This window comes from Fundulus heteroclitus, chromosome 11 (genome assembly GCF_011125445.2).
Source record: "Fundulus heteroclitus isolate FHET01 chromosome 11, MU-UCD_Fhet_4.1, whole genome shotgun sequence".
Classification (NCBI taxonomy): Eukaryota; Metazoa; Chordata; class Actinopteri; order Cyprinodontiformes; family Fundulidae; genus Fundulus; species Fundulus heteroclitus.
Genome location: NC_046371.1, coordinates 4,507,871 through 4,528,198, shown reverse-complemented (window position 1 = coordinate 4,528,198; position 20,328 = coordinate 4,507,871). Strand labels below are relative to the sequence as shown.

At 43.1% G+C, this 20,328-nt stretch overlaps 1 protein-coding gene across 2 annotated transcripts in view; it reads left to right on the top strand.

The window, feature by feature from the left end:
- emsy (EMSY transcriptional repressor, BRCA2 interacting) overlaps window positions 1–18,362 on the top strand; it is a 32,721-nt gene extending 14,359 nt beyond the window's left edge. Inside the window, exons 13-20 of one of the 2 annotated variants that reach the window (XM_012864353.3) lie at window positions 122–295; window positions 5,869–6,079; window positions 6,166–6,333; window positions 9,163–9,315; window positions 9,502–9,665; window positions 11,239–11,796; window positions 14,824–15,216; window positions 17,570–18,362. In XM_012864353.3, the coding sequence (XP_012719807.2) occupies window positions 122–295; window positions 5,869–6,079; window positions 6,166–6,333; window positions 9,163–9,315; window positions 9,502–9,665; window positions 11,239–11,796; window positions 14,824–15,216; window positions 17,570–17,752 (2,004 nt within the window). In that variant the 3' untranslated portion in view covers window positions 17,753–18,362. Of the gene's footprint in view, window positions 1–121; window positions 296–5,868; window positions 6,080–6,165; window positions 6,334–9,159; window positions 9,316–9,501; window positions 9,666–11,238; window positions 11,797–14,823; window positions 15,217–17,569 lie in introns of both variants that reach the window. The other variant, XM_012864343.3, reaches the window with a different exon arrangement.
- The last annotated feature ends 1,966 nt before the right edge of the window (window positions 18,363–20,328 follow it).

Sequence of the window (20,328 nt, the reverse complement as noted above, 5' to 3'; positions counted from 1 at the left end):
TGTTTACTAAATAGCCAAGTGATCCCACTGGGTTGCTTTTGATTTGCAACATGATAAATGTATATTACTGCCAATTATCTGAATCTCTGATTGAAATATTTTAATACTTTGTACATCGCAGGGGGAGAAGAGCCTGCAGGCGGTTCAGGGGACCAAACCCGCCATCATCACCACCTCCAGGCCCATCACCAAGATGATCGTCACCCAACCCAAAGGCATAAGCTGCGGATCTCAGTCCACCGCCACCAAGATCATCCCGACCAAGATTGTTTACGGCCAGCAGGGCAAGACGCAGGTGGGCGCTGCTCCGTCAGTCCGGCTAAAAAGCAAAGCCGTCGGTGCTCACAGGGTGAAGTGACGTGTGAACGGCTGGACGCTGCAGCTCTGTAAAGGAAGCAAGTTTAACCTTTTTGAAGAAGTGCAGGATGAGACAAAAGTTTATTCTGAAGAAGTTCTAGCAAACCGTCTGCTGTTGATGTTTCCAGAGAAGCGAGAGTCGGTGAACTAAAATTAGCATGAGAACAAAAAAAATCCCCGGCGCTATAAGCACAGTAATGTATACACTGATGTGCTTAGGCACTTTGCCCTTCCTCACTTCACTTCCTAAATTAAAGGAGAGAGAGACGAGCCGAACAGATACGGCATGAGATTCTCACCGTCTGCCGTCCTGGAGTGAAATTCACAGTTTTACTGTCTTTTTAAACAAAAATAAATCTATTTAAAACCGAGGAAAGATTATTCCTGCTGCTGCTATAATAATTTAAAATAAGTTACTCTATCCTTCTTACACCTGCAGAAAACACGAGTCACTGCAGCTCGTTCTTTGGCATCTCATTAAAAGGATTTAAAAATGTGCGACTGGCATGAAATTCAAGTGGTTTAAAACCTTAACTCTAACACCTTCATACCCCGATGCTGCTTAGTTCTGGTAGTTTCTGAATTATTTAATTTATGATGAATGATTAGGCCTGGCCTGGCTCAGAAAGGGTCAGAGTTCATGGTTCAACATTAAGAGGGAGGCAAAATGGGGGGGGGGGGGGAGGCTCTAAGGTCAAAAGCACTAAAATACAACCGGATGATCTCAAAGATTCTCAGAACAACTTTTAGTTGTTTTTTCTTTAATATTAGAAATTGTTTTCTGCCTTTTGTCTATTTGGGTTTCCTTTGTCTGATATTTAAATTTGTCTGATCTGAAACATTTACGAATGACAATGAAGCAAAGACAGAAAAGGGAGGTGAATAGTATTTCACAGCTCGGGGGATAAAAATTACATAATTCAGACAAACTCTAGCATCCAAACAGTTTTTTTTTCTTCACATTTTCACATTTTAGAGTAAAATGATGAGCAAAGAGTTGGTGGTGAGCTTAGTTGTTGAGACGGTCGTATCGTAACTAAGCAAGAACAGTCGAGAGCCGAATTTAGTAAATCTTTTTCTGCTTTATAACTTTGTTTAAATTAAAAATCCTTAAAATGTCTGTAAAATGCGTTAAATTAGAGGAATTCTGTGATCATTGGGGCACATGGAGAAGTTCAGACTAGTCTGAATATTAAAGCTGGGCAGGATGACTTATAGTAACTTTTATAAAGTTATTGAAGTTGCACACAGAAATGTAAACATTTTTTTTCCTCTCATCTGGATTTTCGTCTGTATGCGACTGCTTAATATGGAGGGCTAAAGATTTGGACTCAGGAAAATAAATTAGGCTATATTAAGAAAAGAGTCTTGGCTACGAGTTCGGATTTGATTGCAGAAGAGTCGCTCCTTCGTGCTTCTGCTGAGGCTTCTTTTGCAGCTTTGATGCTAGCTGTGCTTCCTACAGTTACACAGAAAATTAAAAGTCCAAACGGGCTGACGTCTGCAGCAACAGAACCAGCGTCGGTGCCGGTTGGCCAGGTCGTAGCCGGGTCATGACACACGGAAACGACTCGGTCTGCAGAGGCCATAGGTCGACGCAGTTGGTTGTGAGACGTGTAAACTTTAAGAAAATAGAGAAACCAGCGGCCATTTTGGCTCAATTGTGCATAAAATAAAGTTTTGTAATGAGACTAAGATTGTTCTGAGCACCACTTGGTGTATTTTCAGCCCGCCGACACCGACAGAAGTTTTATGCGGATCTCCTGCGGCCCTCATTACCGACTTCATAACAGAAACTGATTTCACAGAAATGCTTTGGACAACTTGCAAACAACCACCGAAACTTTATCGGGTGTTATAAGACGAAACGACAACTGAAGTTATTCTCAATCCCCAAATTTTTACCGCTATGTTTTTCTATGAGGGAGTTTCACATCGATGACACGGTCGGTTCTGGTGACAGGGTAAATCCCGTCTCGCTGGGTTTGTTTGTTTGTTTGGCTTTTGTCCTACAGTAGAACCGAAGATGAGCCGCGATGGCAGTAAAAATAGACGGTACTAAAACATAAAATATTCCCCCCCCTATTTTCTGCAGACAGTAAGTCACCCTTTCGATGTCTTACGATAGGAGTCTAAAGTTCGTAAAGGTCTGAGATTTTAGTCATCAAGGGAAAATGAGGTCAGTGAGTCGGCTGGCTGTGCAGATCGCTGTACAGTGTATGTTCTGTACGCGCCGCCCACAGTCATGATCCACTCTGCGGTTTCAGTCCAACCCTAAATTAGATCTCTGTAAAATCACCTCAGATATTTCTAATCATTCTGGGTTTCAGCTACAGAAAAAAAAAAATGCTTTCAGTGACGATAACGGTCTCAGTTTCCAGTTTCTGTGATATTAAAACTGGTTTTCCACACAGATTATTTACTCATTTAGATCTGTGGCCTGACATTTAATACCACACAGGGGTGATGGTCATAAACTATCGGTTTTGCTTACATCATGGATCACCGGTAAAGCTTGATTTCTAAAGAAGTCAGAAGTTTTACTATCCGGTGAATTCGTGTTTGTGACGATCCAGCAGCAAAGAGCAAATCTCAGATGCCTCGATGCAGGAGTCATAAGTCAGTCAGAGCAACATGGAGACCCACAGTTTACAGAGACCAGGACTCCATCCGAATATCTCTAATTATATAATTATAGCTCCTGTTCCTGTTCCTTTAATGGGGTCAGAACTCTATCATGGGAGGAAAGGAGCTTCGAACTGCTGTGCCGAATCCGGACAGCCTTTAACTCCGACGTCATTACATGATGGGAGTCAGATCTGGGCCTACAGCCTTCTGAATGAGCTACAAAGTGCTGCTCATTTGTCTCCGGACATTTTGGTTGATTTCCATATGCGTGATGTCACACAAAGGATTGTGGGATACCTTAAGGCTTCTTAGCGCCAGTAAGGGACATCATGGGGTTTTAAGGCTAAACTAGCTTCTTTTCCTACCTCCTTCCACTGAGCTATATTATACACCAGAGTGCTAATAGCCGCTGTTAGAACGAGTCGCTGTGAAGCCACCAGCCGCCATATTGGTACTCCCTATTTTCCTCCAGTAACTAGGGAATATGTGCGCTACAGCATCGAATAACGAGGATATTCTCATGTTCAGGGGGGGCTTAAACCTTTTAAAATGTCAAATGCCATATAGTTTTGTTATGTTCTAAAAATGTCAAGTACTGAGAAAGTCGTGTGCTGAAATATTTTGCATTTTATTAATTTAAATATATATGTTTAACATCTATAAATATATAAATAACAATATACAAAAACATATTTACATATGTGTATACATATATATATATATATATATATATATATATACATATACACATACTTATATATACATATATATACATTTAATATGAATAACGTGTAAAATATTTCAGAACCTAATTTCCTAGTAGTTGATAGTGTTAGTACATCCACTGACTGTAGAATTACCTTTGAAACATTTTCACACAGCCAGAAAACTGCTTGTTGTTGCAACCAAATCCTATGGGATTCTGTGAGAGTAGGGAGTAGCAAGATGGCGGCCAGTGACTTCAGTTTTTCGGCAAAATCAGCACTCCAGTGTATTATATAGCAGCAGCAATGACTTTTAACCTTGGGGTGGTCCCATCAACAACAAAAAAAGTATTTTTTTGAGACTAACTGAACATACTAATTTTCACCAATTTATGCATAAATGAGATCAACCTAAAGTCCAAAAGATCTTCTGCCCCTTAAATGTCATCTTAACAAGTAGAGGCTCTCTGTTCTTAAAAGCGATTTAAACTTAAAATAACTTTAAATGTGACGGCGGGATGGAGCGAGCGAGGCGATATTTCTCTGCCTGGTCCTTTGGTTATAATTTTTAGACAAAGAGAGCGTTATTTGGGATTATCACCGTTTATGCCACAGTTATGGAACGAAGAGCCAAACTGCTCCCTCAGATGAAGGGAAATCGCTAAGAACCGAGGAGCCAGAGACTTAAAGCCCCAATGAACCGGAAACCGTCCACAGGGAAGCCAGGTTTAAATCTCCATGGGCCGACAAGAGGGCCAAGAATGAAAGAAGGAAGGAAAGCCCCTGAAATTTTCAGCTGGCCTCATGGAAAAGCAAATGGGCTTCTGATCAGACAAAGCAAACACTGAGCTGATTGTGTTTGGAGGAGCAAAGGTCAGGCTTTTAAACAGCAGCGTACTATAACAACTATCAGGCACGATGGTTGTTGCTATTGGTAACGGCACATTTCACAAGGTTTTCACTATGGCCATCTACAATAACTCTGAGGAATGGATTCATGTGAGTTTTGAATTAGGATGGAGGCGTTTGAGTCCAGGAGGAAGGTTTGGCGTTGAGTCACGGGGGCTGATCGGGCCGAGGAGAGCTTAGCGGGAAGTCCAGTAAGCTTCAGTGTCCTGAGGAAGAAGAGCCGTTGTTGGGCCTTCTTCACCAGGTGGGAGGTGTTTACAGACCAGGAGAGGTCAGAGATGTGGATGCCCAGGAACCTAAAGCCACCACCTCCCTCTGTATGCCAGTGTTGTAGTAAAGTCACTATGCCTCGAGTCCGAGTCCAGGTTCGAGTCTCCAGTGTTCAAGTCCAAGTCAAGTCCGAGTCATTAAAAAAAATCTGAGTTGAGTCCGAGTCAAGTCACTATTGATCAAGTCGAGTCCAAGTTCCGCACTAAAGTAAGCATAGCCTTTAAACAAAAAAAATCCACACTGCACTAATAATTTAGATATTAAAATCATACACCAAATAATATTCTAATGACATATTAAAATTATAGCCTAATGATATAAAAAAAAAAGTCGAGTCTTTTTCTCAATTTCCGAGTCAGAATGATCTGAATGTAGGAGTCCAAGTCCAAGTTCGAGTCATCAGTGCTCAAGTCCAAGTCAAGTCACGAGTCTCTAAATTTAGCTCATGACTCGGACTCGAGTTTGAGTCTTGGACTCGACTAACACAACACTGCTTTATGCAGAGAGGAGCGTGTTCAGTCCTCCTGTGGTCTATTATGACCTCCTTGGTGTTGCTGGTTGTTCCTCATCGTTGTTGGAGATGAGACCCACCGCCATGGTGTCGTCCGCTATTTGTTAAACTTTGACCAGTTGCTTTTTTTCCCCCCTTTTCCTGAAGACTTTAAACCATTAAATAAATAAAAAGATGTGCTGCCGGTTCCTTTTTATAGAGGTAATAGTTTTAAATCCAGCAGAAGTCTGAGGTGTTAAAAGTTTATTCTGTTAGGAATCAAAGCACACGTCCTGAATGTTCATCTGATTTGTACTAAACCCAAAACCCCAGTGCATTATGGTTAGTGCTGATTGTTGGTTGATGTTTTTATAAACTTCGTACGGCGACGGGTCTTGGAATCAGATGTTTCACCATTTTTCACATGATCAGAACCAGTGGAGCTTCCTTTGGTGGACGAGGTTGCTCCTCACAGCGAGGAACTCTCCTGAACGCTTCGTTTCCCTCCAGGTTCTCATCAAGCCGAAGCCGGTTTTCCAGACGGCGGTGGTGAGCGAACAGACCCGGCAGCTGGTCACCGAGACGCTGCAGCAGGTGACCCGCTCCGCCGAGGCCAGCCAGGCTCAGACCGCGGGGCAGGACGGATCTGTGAAGGACGACGCCGGGGGTCCGCCGGAGGCCACCGGCTTAAGCGGCGAGGCCTCCCACAGCGGCGCCCAGGGTAGAGTTTCCCTGCCATGTTTCACGTTTTACAGCTTTGCTTTAAACCCGCCGCACTAACGGGCGTCAGGGTGTGTCGTTCCTCAGATCCGCAGCCTGTCGTGCACATGGTGTCCTCCAGAGAGCAGGACTGGACGGAGCAGGAAGTGGTCATGGAGTCGACGCCTACCATTTTCTACCAGGACGTGACGGGTTCGGATTCCCAGTCCGCCGCCTCCACCATCAAAGCCCTGCTGGAGCTGCAGCAGACCACAGGTGAGCGTTATGGAGGTGCTGCCGATGTGACGCTTTATCGTGTTTATCGTCTGTGTTGACAGCTCACCTGAATGACCTCATCCAAACAGCATTGATCGATTCATGTGGACGCCCTGGAAGGATTTAAACTTTTATTTTCATGGTTTTATGAACTGCGGAGCCCTGCTCTCTGTTGAAGGCCCCGCTTTGCCAGCGCAGATATCTGCAGGTCGGGGGTTTTCAGCGCCTCAGGGAAGTATGCTGTGGAATATTTGAAGGAGGGAACTATTTTTCACACCTAAGTGGAGTCACGCGTGATCCTGCATTCATAACTGGCAGAGACCTTCATCTAAGCTTGGCAGAAAAATCCCCGAAAACCTGAAATGCAGTAAGAGGACATGAAAGCTCACCTGATTGATTTTTTTTTTTTTTTTTTGTGATTTCCAGACATTTGTTTGTGAACATGTCCCTCGTCGGCACTTGTTCCAGTCTGGACTTTGGGCCGTTGCAGAACATTGATTCTTCTCATTTTCAGCGATTCTGTTGCAGATTAGCTGCTGGGTTTGGATCCAGTTTGGGTCGAGCTTCACCTCTCAGACAGAAGGTCTGCAGAGGAGACTAAATTATTCTGTGGCTGCCAAAATAAGCCCAAATCATCACCCCACCACCGCCGTGCATGAACGTGGGGATGAGTTCTGATATTGTGTGCATGGTTCCACCCAACATGGAGCTGTGTATTATGGCCAAAATCACTGAACCGTAAGACTGCGGTAAAACTTCACAAACCAAAGCTGGGCTACTATATTCTTTTTAGAAAACTGGATTTTGCTGTGATTAGATCACAGATAATCCGGAAATCCAAACTACGCCAGAACTGCTGCCATTTTTGCAGATTTAAAAATTAAAAGCCTTTCTGGATCGCTGAGCAAATAATCCCCTAATTTCCCTCTGGATGTTTCCGTGACTCGTTGTAGAGTTTGTATGCAAACAAACTAAAATTATCTTCTAATTATGGGGCGTTGTGATCCAAATTAAAATTAAAATGAAGGCTAAAGCTTCCCAGGATGCAGCGGTAATGGTGACCGTGTAGTTCACGCAGCAACACCAACTATACAAGGGTTCTGATTTAGAAGAAAGGACCCAAACCTGCAGCATCTTTACCCCCAGTGTCCAGTAAAGGCCGACTCCTCTGGTTTGATGTATTTTCAGCTCTGACAAGCTGGAGATTCTGGATCCAAATGGTTTGCTGCAGGCCAGAAGCTCTCAGTCCGTCCCGTTGTAGATCACTGATTACTTGGTTCCCTCCAAAACCAATAGAACAACAGCGCAATTACCAGAAAGCAGACACTGTTTCACTACATTGAACAGTGTCATGTTGGATTTGGATCGGTGCCATCTCTGTTTATAAAGAGCCAAAAAATTTTAACTTATTCTTTTCCTCAAATCTAGAACTGAATACCTGAAAATATAGACGCCTAGCATTGTGAAAACTTGGGTTTTCACAATGCTATAAATTCCAAAGTGGACATCAATACTAAGAAAAATACTCAACACTAAATGCCATTGTTTGAGGAATTTTTAATTTTTTTTAAGATTCTGGGTACTTTCTGGTTAAGAGCAAATAATATGATTAGTTAAAATATGACAAATTTAAGTTCAACTTCCTTAATTAGGACAAAAAAAGAAAACAAGTAGGTGACAATTGAGTAATATATCATTAAGTTTCACTTCCCTGTTTGGAAACAGGTGTTGGTGTCCTGTATTGGAAGTATGTACGTTTGATTCAGTCGTGCAGTTATTTTATTTTATTATAAGAGCTTATCTTTACTTTGTGTTTACTGTGTGCTTCCATTTCAAAGCTTTTTACCACTGAGGGACAAATAAAGGATGCTTCTATAGCCAAAAATGTCTTTCAAAACCAACATGGATCAGGCACATACAAAACATAATTTTACCGTGTAAATAAGGATCTAGTCCATGCAAACGTATTCACCAGCAGTCCCATATAATTTCTGCCTGTTTAAGGTAATTTTCTGTTATATTGTCTTCAGTGATCGACTCCAGCTGCAGGGCAGGTTGCTACAGGTTCCTGCTTTTTTTTCTGCTCTAATTGTCATCTTTATTATTTTCCACATTAGCCACCAATGCCGTTAAAACTAAGTTAAGGAGAGGAGTTTGCTTCCTTGCTTCACAACTTATTAGCAGACTGAGTCGTCAGAACTCAGTGATTGGGTCGGTGAAGCTGATATTTAAACGGATAATGTTACCGACCTTTTTTAAGCTGCTCTCAAGCATCAGCGTTGTAGCGATAGCATGTAGCATTAGCTTGTAGCTAGCAGTTAGCAACGTTGAGCATTTTGTTTTTTGTGTCTTGTCCGTCTGCCTTTTAGGAAAAGTTCCTCTGGACGCTTTTGTGTTTGTCTTGTTAATAAAGAAGGTCTTGTATGTTTTCTGGCTGATCTTGACGTGTTAGAGTTTAAACTTCCAGCAGCCGATCGTTGTTGGGAGACGCGGCTGCAGGGAGGCTGTCTCCGTTGTTGCTGCAATTTAGGCAAATGTGAATGAGTCTGTTTCTATTGATTATGATGCAAAATGAGAATCTTTTTAGTGATTTTTATTTTTGATTATATCGATTATTTTAAAACCCTACCGGGAAAAAATTCAAACGTTTCAAGTGCAAAAAGAGCTGGCCTTCCTGTCCCTGCAGTGTTGAAGGGAGCTGTATCTGAATCGCTAAAGTCAACGACAAAATGAATAAAGATTATGTAGGAATTAAGTCTAAGTGGCATCTGTGTGGAACCAAACCGGATTCCAGAGTCAGTAGCTGATGCTTCCCTCCTCTGTCAGCAGTGAAGGAGAAGGCAGAGTCCAAACCGAAGCCGCCCACCATCGACCTGAGCCAGATGGCCGTGCCCATCCAGCTGCCCCAGGAGAAGGCCGGTCCAGAGTCTCCAAAACCTTTGACCTCAGAGGCCGAAACCAGCTCTGACCACGCCGCGGCAGGTGATCCTAAAAAAAACACACACACCTTGCTTCCTCCTTCGGCCTGCCAGCTACTTCGGGGTTCTACGTACTTCCTGTTTTATCGCCTGTCTCTTTAAGCGGGCAGTCAGCTGTGTGTGGAAGTGTGAATCCTCTCATGCCTTGTCGTGATGTCATCCGACCGCCTGACTCTCGTCTCCACCACAGGCAAACCCAGCAGAGCGGGCGCACCCTCGCAGCAGGAGGACGCCGCCGTGATGCCGACCGCTCAGCAGCCGCCGAAGCCTTTCAAAAGCGGCGGCGGCGGCGGCCACGTCACCGTGCTAACCAAGACGGTCACAGCCTCCCCTGCAGCCGCGCCGTCACACCTGGTGAGAGGAGGAGATCGCACGTTTAATGCATTTATTAACAGCTTAAAGTAAAAAAAAAAAAAGCCCAAATCCTCAAACTGATCTGAATTTGATGCAAAAATATATAATCATGTCAATCAATCATGATGGATTCAAGTTTAATCACATGTTTTTAGCATCTAAGCTGCTTAAATTATAATATAGAGATATTAGCCTCCCCTTTCATTTCCTAACCAAGAAAAAAACAACAACTTTGACATTATAGTATTTTATCTGAATATGAAAAGCAGGTTAAAGCTTGTTTTACCAAGAAAGGAAACTAGAGACTAAGTAATTTATTTAGCGCCAACAGTTTGAGGTTTCTGTCTCGGCAACAGAACAAAGAGAAGATTTTTAACTAAATTTTTCAGAACTGCAAAATCCCACAAACCATTCAGAACAGTCCACAGGAAGCACATTTCTGCTTTCATGGGAACTCTTTTTACCACTTCCACTGAGACGGGTCTGTGAACCGCCACCTGGGATCAAATCTGAGCCGTGCGCTGAGCTGGGATGAAATGGAAAATATATATAATCTGCAGATCAACAAGTGGAAACTGCTATCATGGACCCGCCTGCAGGTTCATGATATTCTGAGACTTATTTTAAAGATTTCATCTAGAAAAAAGGCAGTTTTACCTAATTCTCAGTGCGTCTTCGGAGCATTTATCAGTTTTTAGAAGCAGACACGGTGTCGTAAATATTAGTGGAGAAATAATGCTGTGGTCATTTGGGTCACAGATCAAAACTTGGATTTCAGACGGAGATCACATCCGACGGCAACTTGTTCCAGTAGAAACCAGTAGATGCTGATGTATGTGTCTTGTTTTAATGAGATTCTATGACGTGCAAGAAAAACGTTAATTCCAGCGGTACTTTTTAACGTCTTGTACATGTTTGCCGCTTTAATTAGTCCGCTGAACCCAAAGCGCTTCACACCACAGTCATTCACACCGTGACGGTGGTGAGCTATGCTAGCAGCCACAGCTGCCCTGGGGCGGACTGACAGAGGCGAGGCTGCCAGCAGGCGATTTGTGTGGAGTGTCTTGCCCAACGACTGAGCGGGGGATCGAACCAGCAAGCCGCCAATTGCAATATCTAATAGTATATAAAATGATATTTCAATAATCATATAAATTAATATTTGGTTATAAATGTTTTGTAATAAGCGCTGAGGTCATGTAGCAAAAGGTCCTGGGTTCGAGTCCAACCCTGGGCATTCCTGCATGGATTGCATGTTCTCCCTGTGCATGCATGGGTTCTCTCTGGGTACTCTGGCTTCCTCCCACAGTCCAAAAACATGACTGTTAGGTTAATTGGCCTCTAAATTCTCCTTAGGTGTGCGTGAATGGTTGTTTGTCCTGTCTGTCTCTGTGTTGCCCTGCGATGGACTGTCGCTCTGTCCAGTGACAGCTGGACATCGGCACCAGCACCCCTCACGACCCCAGCAGGGATAGGCGTGTTAGAAAATGGATGGATGGATGTTTTGTAATAATCTCTCATTGCTTTCTTTATCCCGTTTGTTTCTGAGTTGAGTTTGGATGTTTGGTTTCAGCCCACAGAAAGTCCCAGGAAAGCGGAGACCGTCGTAGAGGTGGCCGAGCTGGAGGGCGACACCTTGGACCCGCAGACAGGCTTGTTCTACCGCTCCAACAAGCCTCCCTCAGATCCCGTCAACCAAACAACTCGCCCTGTGGCAGCTCAGCCGCCGCCGCCCATGAGCCCGGCCGAGCAGATCCGACCCATTCCCACCCCTCTGCAGCAGCCGCCGCCTCCCCCACAGCTGCAGAGCAAACCTCAGATCAGCCAGCCTTCCTCCTCTTCCACTCCTCCCCTCATTAAGAAAATCCCTAAACCACAGGAGCCGATCACGCCCAAACCTCAAACCTTAACCCCGAGCCCCCACAAAGACAGAGCCCCGGCTGTACAGACCCAGACCGCGGCAAAGACCCCAACGCCCAGTACGCCAACCAAGACCCTGGTTACACCACAGCTCCCCAAGTTACAGCAAGCGCCATCGTCCCATCACCGGCCTCTGCACGCCCCCATGTCACATCCGCCGCCCCTGCAGGCGCACCACCCTGTCGGCACCGACAAGCCTGCGTCCGGCCAGGTGAGTGTTGCTCCACGTGCGGCGGGTAAATCCCCAGAGGCAGCTGACAGTGGCTTCCCCCACCCCCGCCCACACATATTTACATTCATTAGTCACATGACGAAGGTAGTGTGTGTGTTTTCGGTGCCGGAGTTTCCCAACCTTCCCGCGGGAGACAATAAAGCCTTTTCATGTTTATCCATAATCAGAAACCCAGGAAGAAATGTATGCCCTTGGTATATAGTGCTATAAGTATGCATACCTCTTATTATTATTATTTTTTTTTTAAACAACCAAAATTTTTAAGGTGTGTCAGTTTATTACATAAATTCCCCATAAAACAAAGTGGTGCATAATTGTGAAGTGAAACAAACAGATGGAATATTTGTTTTTCACATTTTCCCTTTCAGGGATCGCCACAGCAAGTCATTCAATAAAATTGTATTTATATGGCACCAATTTTCCATAACACGTCGTCTCAAGGCTCTTTCCAAAGTCAGACTCCATCAGATCCTCCAGGTTGGTGAGAAAGTTTCCTCTCTAAGGAAACCCAGCAGGTTGCATCAAGTCTCTCCAAGCAGCATTCACTCCTCCTGAAAGAGCGTAGAGCCACAGTGGACAGTCGTCTGCATTGTTGATGGCTTTGCAGCAATCCCTCATACTGAGCATGCATGAAGCGACAGTGGAGAGGAAAACTCCCCTTTAACAGGGAGGAGAACCTCCAGCAGAACCAGAACCAGGCTCAGTGTGAACGCTCATCTGCCTCCACCCACTGGGGCTTAGAGAAGACAGAGCAGAGACACAGAAAGCACAGAAGCTCACATTGACCCAGGAGTACTTTCTATGTTAGATGGTAATAGAGGATGATCTGCCTCTCCTGATGATGTCACAGCTAACAGAACGCCAGACCAGGTGTACCTTCTATGAAGAGAAAAATGACAGAGAACAAAAAGTTAAAAGCTGAAATAACAACAAACAATGCAGAATTGGAGAGCAGTAGGAGAACTCAGCAGAGAGAGAGAAATAGACCCTGATGTCCTCCAGCAGCCTAAGCCTATAGCAGCATAACTATAGAGATAGCTCAGGGTAACATGAACCACTCTGACTATAAGCTTTGTTAAAAAGGAAAGTTTTAAGATTAGTCTTAAAAGTAGACGGGGTGTCTGCCTCACGGACCAAAACTGGGAGTTGGTTCCACAGGAGAGGAGCCTGATAGCTAAAGGATCTGCCTCCATCTAACCTGTCGCCTGCATTTTCTTCACACCAACTACCTTCATGTCCTTTTATTTCATCCATAAATTTCTTATTTCACTATTTTTTTTCCCTTTCATTTGTTTTTACCCCTTTGTTACCTCTAAATAAAGTCCGGATGCAACCTATTACCTTCCGCTTTCAACTAACTAGGAAATTGAGTCCTCCTGTGTGTGTAATTTAATCTTCAGCTGTTCTGTGATCAGTATCATGAAGACCAGGGAACCAAAGTCAAGGAGAAAGTTCTGGATCAGTTAAAAGTAGGATTGGTTTTAAAAACACAACCCAGCTTTGAACGTCTCCCAGAGGACCTCCTGCAGACCCACCAGGACATGGACGTCCACCTGGACTGACGGGCTGGACCAAGAGAGCTTTAATCAGAGAAGAAGCCAAGACGACCATGGTGGCCCAGGAGGAGCAGCAGAGATCCCCTGGGCAGGTGGAAGAATCTGTTGACCAGGTTGGCATAGAGAAAGCCAATAAAGTCCAGTTTGCAGTTTGTCACAAAGAAGCTGCTCTGCTTAAATAAAACCTAAACTGATCTTTTTACCTGCCTGCAAAGTAAAACTGGACATTACTGTGCATGGGGAGGCTGGTCAGAGTTGATGAAGCAAAGTACACAACAACCCAGGCGGCAGAAGACTGGAGACCACGGGGGAGGTTCACCTTCCTACAGGACGATGGCCCTAAACACACAGCCTGGGCTACACCACCATGGCTTAGATCAAGGAATATTCATGTGTTAGAATGGCCCAGTCAAAGTCCACACCTAAGTCCTACTGAGAATCTGGTGAGACTTGAAGAGTAATGTTTACAGACACTTTCCTTCTAATCTGACAGAATTTTAGCTGTTTTGTAAAGAACAATGGAAAAAGATTTCAGTCTATAATTTGTGAAGCTGCACCTGAAGTGAAAGTTGGTGCTACTAAGTGTTGACTCAAGCTTGCTAAGCAAATAAATGTTAATACTATCAATTTCATTCAACTTGACATTTGCTTTGTCACATAAAATCATAAAAAGAATCAATTATAATTGCTACAGCCAGTGGTTGTCGGGTCCTAACAATTATCATGACATATTGTGCTAATATAAGGGGTATGCATACTTTTACAAGGCACTGCTGTGAAGGGGTGGGTATTGCCAAAGAAGTCACGATTTGATTCGAATCACGATTCACATGCCACGATCCGATTCTATCACGATGCATCACGATACTTGAATTATTGCGATGCATTGTGATATTTTCACTGAACACTGTTAGAAAAAAATACAGCCATTACCAGTGGCTGACTGGCTGTGTATGGATAGTGTCTTCAATTGATACATAACTGAAAGAAACTGAATTTATACATAGCTGTATTTATTGAAACGACTTTTGGAGGTATTGCCATGAAAACACATATTACTATTACTGGAGTGGACACACTGACAAAAAGTGCTTGGGATTTATAAAACTTAAAATAACAAAATAAGGATAATCAGTGTCGTTTACATGGCCTCAGTGGTCCTTTAAACCAATGAAGTTTTATTCCACTTGTTTTTGGCTGATGTTCGCCAACCATTCATGCAATTTTATTTATACATTTTTTTTAAATTAATAATCGATACTTGGCGTCAAGAATCGATGCAGTAGATCGCAAAAATTAGAATCGCGATGCATCGTCATGACGATTATTTTGCACACCCCTACTGCTGTGTATTAGTAGTGTTTTGGACTTTCGTCACTAATCGGTACAACCGCAGTAACACTAATGTAGTAAACATGCTGAGTTTTTGCTTGTGAATGTCTCCACGCAGCAGCCGATCATCACTCAGAGCGCCACCGTCACCAAGATCACCTTCGGAAGCTCCCACCACCCGACGCCGGGCTTCAGCAGTGGCGAGGCGGCGGCTAAGCTGATCCCAGAGTCCAGCTCGGGGCCGTCGGCGGACAAGCCGTCGGTGTCAGACATCCTGAAGATCTCCATGATGGAGGCCGAGATCGACCCGAGCACGGAGCCCATGGTCGTGGACTCCTCCAGCGACTGCGGCCCTCTGGGGAAAACCCTGGACGTCCAGTCCGTGTCGGGAACGCTGGACTCGGGCCAGTTCATCAGCAGCTCCGGCGCCGACATGCGCCACTCCCACACCAAGTCCCAGCAGTTCGGCCTCGCCGCCCAGAGCAGCAAGGACGACCTGGAGGTCATCGAGGTGAGTTTCTGGTTACAGAGGCGCGGCGGTAATAAATCACACGGCCGGACCTGTCAGCGGGTCTGTCACGTACCGACTTCTTCCCCGAGACGTCGGCTGATGATGACGATGCTGACAGGAGGGGCCGTCTGAGGATCTGTCAAGTTCTAATACAGCGCTGGCAGAAAATGGGTCTCTAGATTAAAGGTTTAGAAAAACATTCAAGTGTCCCTCAGGGCTGGAGAAGTTAAATATAAAAGGCATCAGGTTTGTATTTACAGACATTTCCCTCCAGCCCATTCTGTAAAAGTCTGAATCCATCCATTCATCCATCAATCCTAAATATTTATTCATCCATCCATTAATCCTTCAATCAAATTGTTCTTCTTCCATCGTTCCACCCATCCAGCTGTGACTCTATCCCATTGTTCATCATCAGACATCCTTCCAGTCGTCCTTTATCCGTATTTCTAGCCACCCGTTGGTCGAATCGTTCCTCGTCTGTCCAATTTGTCTTCATCCGTCCTCCAGTCCATCTTTCCAGTCGTCTACCAACCAACCAAGTTCCACATTTAAAGCCTGACCACTGTAGAAATGTCTGCCATAAATTCATAGTGATGGACACGCCTGAGAAATCCAGACACGACTTCTTAAGAGTTTAACATCAACCTACAGGTGCTGCTCATATAATTAGAATGTCATGAAAAAGTTTATTTTATTTCTCAGTAATTTCATTAGAAAAGTGAATCTTGTATATTATATTCATTCAGTAAACACAGACTGATATATTTCAAGGGCTTATTTCTTTTAATTTTGATGATTATAACCGACAAGTAATAAAAAACCTCAAATTCAGGATCTCAGAAAATTTGAATTTAACTTAAAGTACTTCTTGATTGTGAGATCATGCAAGTTGCTAAATGTTAGAAAGTTCACATTATTATGACCTGAGGAAAAAAAATTAAATATTTTATGAAAAAGTGGATTTTTAAGGCTTTTTAGCTCAAGGCTCATAAAAAAAATGTTGCATGAGCGATGACTTAATTCGTGGGTAGGCGTCGATCTGTTGACATGGTAACAAGATACTTCCTGGTTGCAAACTGGCTTTCTCAAAGACAAATAGACGGATTAAACATGGCTAAAGCGTGTGTGGCTTATGGTTGGTCAAATACCAACAAGGATAATGTCTCTTTACACACATTTCCGAACCCAGCGGTCGCCGAGGGACTATTTTAAGTCCTTAAAAAAACTTTTAATGGCGCAATCACGATCTTAATGCTACATTTTTTTTAAAATATGGTCACTAATGTATGTATTTACGAGTTGGTCGATCTCAGAATCAAGAAGTACTTTAAGACCAAAACAAAACAAAAAAAAAGATTTCCAGAGATGTTTGCCACCTGAACAGCGTGAACATGAAAACTATGATCATGTCCAGCACTCAGTAGCCGGGGCTCCTTTTCCCCTGGATTACTGCAGCCATGTGGCGTGGCATGGAGTCCATCAGTCTGTGGCGCTGCTCAGGTGTTCTGATGGTGGCCTTCAGCTCTCCTGCATTGTCAGGTCTGGCGTATCGCAGCTTCCTGTTCACAATACCTCATAGATTTACTATGGAGTTAAGGTCAGGCGAGTTTGCTGGCCAACTAAAAACAGCTAACCAGGTACTGGGAGCGTTGGCGCTGTGTCCAGGTGCCAAGTCCTGTTGGAAAATGAAATCTGCATCTCCATAAAGTTGGTCAGCAGTCAGGGAGCATGAAATGCTTTAAAACTTCCTGGGTGGGTTGATCTTTGTCCTCAGAAAACACAGTGGACCAAGGTGCAGTCATCCCTGTTGCTTGAACACTTTTTTTCTACCACATATTTTACTTCGCCTCTGTTAATGTGCTTGGACACAGATCTGTGAACAGCCGGCCTCTCTAGCAGTGACCTTTATGTCTTCTCCATCGTTGTGTCGCCTACAGAACTACACTGAGAGCATTTAAAGGCCTTTGCAGGAGTTGGGAGTTAATTAGCTGATTAAAGTCTGGCACCAGATGTCTTCAGTATTGGCAGTTTTCACAGTATTCAAATTTTCTGATATGCTGAATTTGGGGTTTTCATTAGTTGTTAGTTATCATAAACACTTGAAAATATATCACTGTGTGTAATGAATGAATATAATATACAAGTTTCACTATTTCAATGGAATCTACTTTTTCAATGGAATCTACCTGTATAAAATTCTGTGAAAAACTGCAATTAGGAGAGAAATGGAACATAAAAGCTTTATGTAATCCATATGATGTTAGTGCCAGCATAGTTTTACTATGTCAGTGTTTAGCTAATGGTTGTCGTTACCAGAAGCAGAACTAAAACCTTCATGTAATCCACACAGGTGATCCCTCAGTTCTCCATCCTGCCTGACTCCAGCCAGTCCAACGTGGTAGTGGAGCCCAGCGGCTTCCTGGAGATCACCAACTACACCAGCCAGCAGCTGGAGGAGGACAGCCCCATGGAGCAGGAGGTGGACAGCAGCAACGACGAGGCGACGGCCGCCAGCCCCGCGGAGCAGCCGTAGGCCGAGACTTCCACACGAGCGAGGCACTTCTTCACTTTGAACCAGCAGACTGATGAGCCGTTACGGCGGAGTGTGTAAAATATTAGGTTGTTAGATCCCTTGTCTCTCCACATGTGGTTCTTATTACTGGAGGTGTGAGCGAGGTAAAAGGATTAGCTTTAGTTCAAAACAGCTGGAAAACCTTCCAGCGTGTTAGCTTACTCGAACGACTTTGTGAGACCTTTATACATTTATAACCTGGAGGTTTTTCAGAATATTTGTGTCCACTTTGCATCGTCATATCATCGGAAAAACCTTCTGACACCTTTGGGATTTAGGACTTCGGCAAAGGGAACAAAGCTGGAAGCGGATTTAACCCTTCTGGGACTCGAAGCAGACTGAAATGGACCTGGAGGACGGATTCAGTCCAACACATGTGACTTAAACAGGAAAAAAAATAAAGTTTGTTGTAAAGTTTATTCTGAAGTTTAAGATAAAAGCTCCACTGAAGGTATGCATTTGTCTCTGCATAGTGTGTTTTAGGTGCATTTATTTTCTACTTTTTCAAACTACAGGACTAGTTGTGAAAAAAACTTTAATCTGCACAATAAATCAGATGAGTAAAACCTAACGCTATGTTGGTTGCAACAGGTTTTTGTTTTAAACAATTCATCTCTTTTTACACAAAAGCAGTAAAGTTACCTAAAAGTATGCAGGTTTTTCTATTGCAATCACCAATGCTTAAAATTCCCTGTGGACGTGTGATTACAGTATTTATTTATTATTCTAATTCTAAATTTTTGGATGCGTGATCAGTAACATGAACCCTCAGCAGGAAGTAAAACCGAAGTGAGCTGGTTAAAGCGATATCTTATTTTTCTTTTTTAATTCTATTAATCTGGTGGTGAAGGAGACTTCAACAGGGGGAACAGTAAACAACCACCATTTTAATTATTCTACAATAAGTTTTTGAAATGAGGAAAAATGTAAAACAACATAAATGACATTTATTCAACAGCATGTTATGTGTAAAACAATGTAGAAAGCGCATAGTCAAAATAGAGCTAAAATAATATTACTAATGCTTTCTGTTGTGGAAATTCAATGCAATGAATTATTCAACAAAAAAAACGCTAAAACATGCCTTTGTTGTTACATGTATATTTGAAAAACATTAATTAGTTCTTTAAAAATTTTAGCAACTGTAAAGACAGACCTATATCTTTTATCTCATATCCGTCAGTAAGGAAAACATAACAGAGAAAGCTCGGAACATGGAGCTCAGATTACTTTACAATAAAAACTTGTCGGTAATTTTTAAAAACGGATTTCCCTTCCCTAACTGTAGGCTGCATTTATTTTTCAGCAACAGCTCCAACAGTTTAATCGGCTGTTTTTAACCTCATGTTTCTTTATCATCGTAATAAAGTGAATCTGTTGGGGTGAGGGGGACTGAGCATGCGCAGGAGTTAAACCGCTCTATGGGCCGAGCCGCACAGCAGCAGCATATCAACACATAATTAACATAATTCCCACGCCCCAGAGGCCAGGAACCAGTTCTTTATGCGGTTCCGCCAACTTATTAAACTGAAGAACATTCACGCTAACATTAGCACCTAAATCAGAAGCCAACTAAATACAGCTAACTAGCACCTAAATGACAATCAGAAGCCAGCTAATACAGCTAACTAATGGAAGGGAACTATGAAGCCAAAAGTTCAGCGTTTGTTCCTGAAAAAACATTTTATATTTATCACAGTAGATAAAAAGAGCTAACAAAAATGGGAAATCTTACCGTTTTTTGCAGTTAAAACGCATTATTTCAGTCACTCGAGGGTTTGCTGAAGCTCAGAGACGGAGAAGAGGGCGCGCTTGTCTCTATGGCAACACAACGGCAGTAGTGCTGCCCAAAAATGTGCCTGTTTAAAAAAAACAGCAGCGCGCCTAAATGTAATACTTTTTTGGGACAAATTGTCACTTATATATCAGTTCATACCTTAGGCATCTGATCCAAACGTTTGGCACGTTTGGATCGTCAAGCGAGAATAAACCAAACGTTGAGTAACCACATATCCTAAATGTCCCATCATTGGTGACCTTAATTATCCTATTAGTGGGATTTTTTTCTGACTACAAATTGTTAACTTGTGTCCAACCATGTTCAGATGAAGAGGTCTTTTGGATGAGAAGGTGAAACGTCTTCAGAAAGCAAGAAGTATAGTAACCTTTTAGCACTTAGGATTAACTTTCCTGATTCAATATAATTCTGGTTAACTGTCTTGGCTGAGAAGAATAGAACCAGACGCACCTTTTATTTAAAGTGACTAATTGATGTGTGGAAAAATATAGACCTCTTAAAGCTGCATTGTTTTTTAATGCAAAATGGTAGCATGAGCCAGCATTAACAAGCAGGCGGAATCACAAAACATCTAAGAGCAAAAGAAATGTCGCCAGCTGAAGCAAGAAGCATAATTTCTAAAACAATTTGTTTTCTTTTGTTAAACCTTTTACAGTTCCATGAAAAGCGGACTGGCCCCCTCACAGATTTATTTAGCTCATGAAACTAATTTTGATGGGAGACAAAAATAACTTGAGTG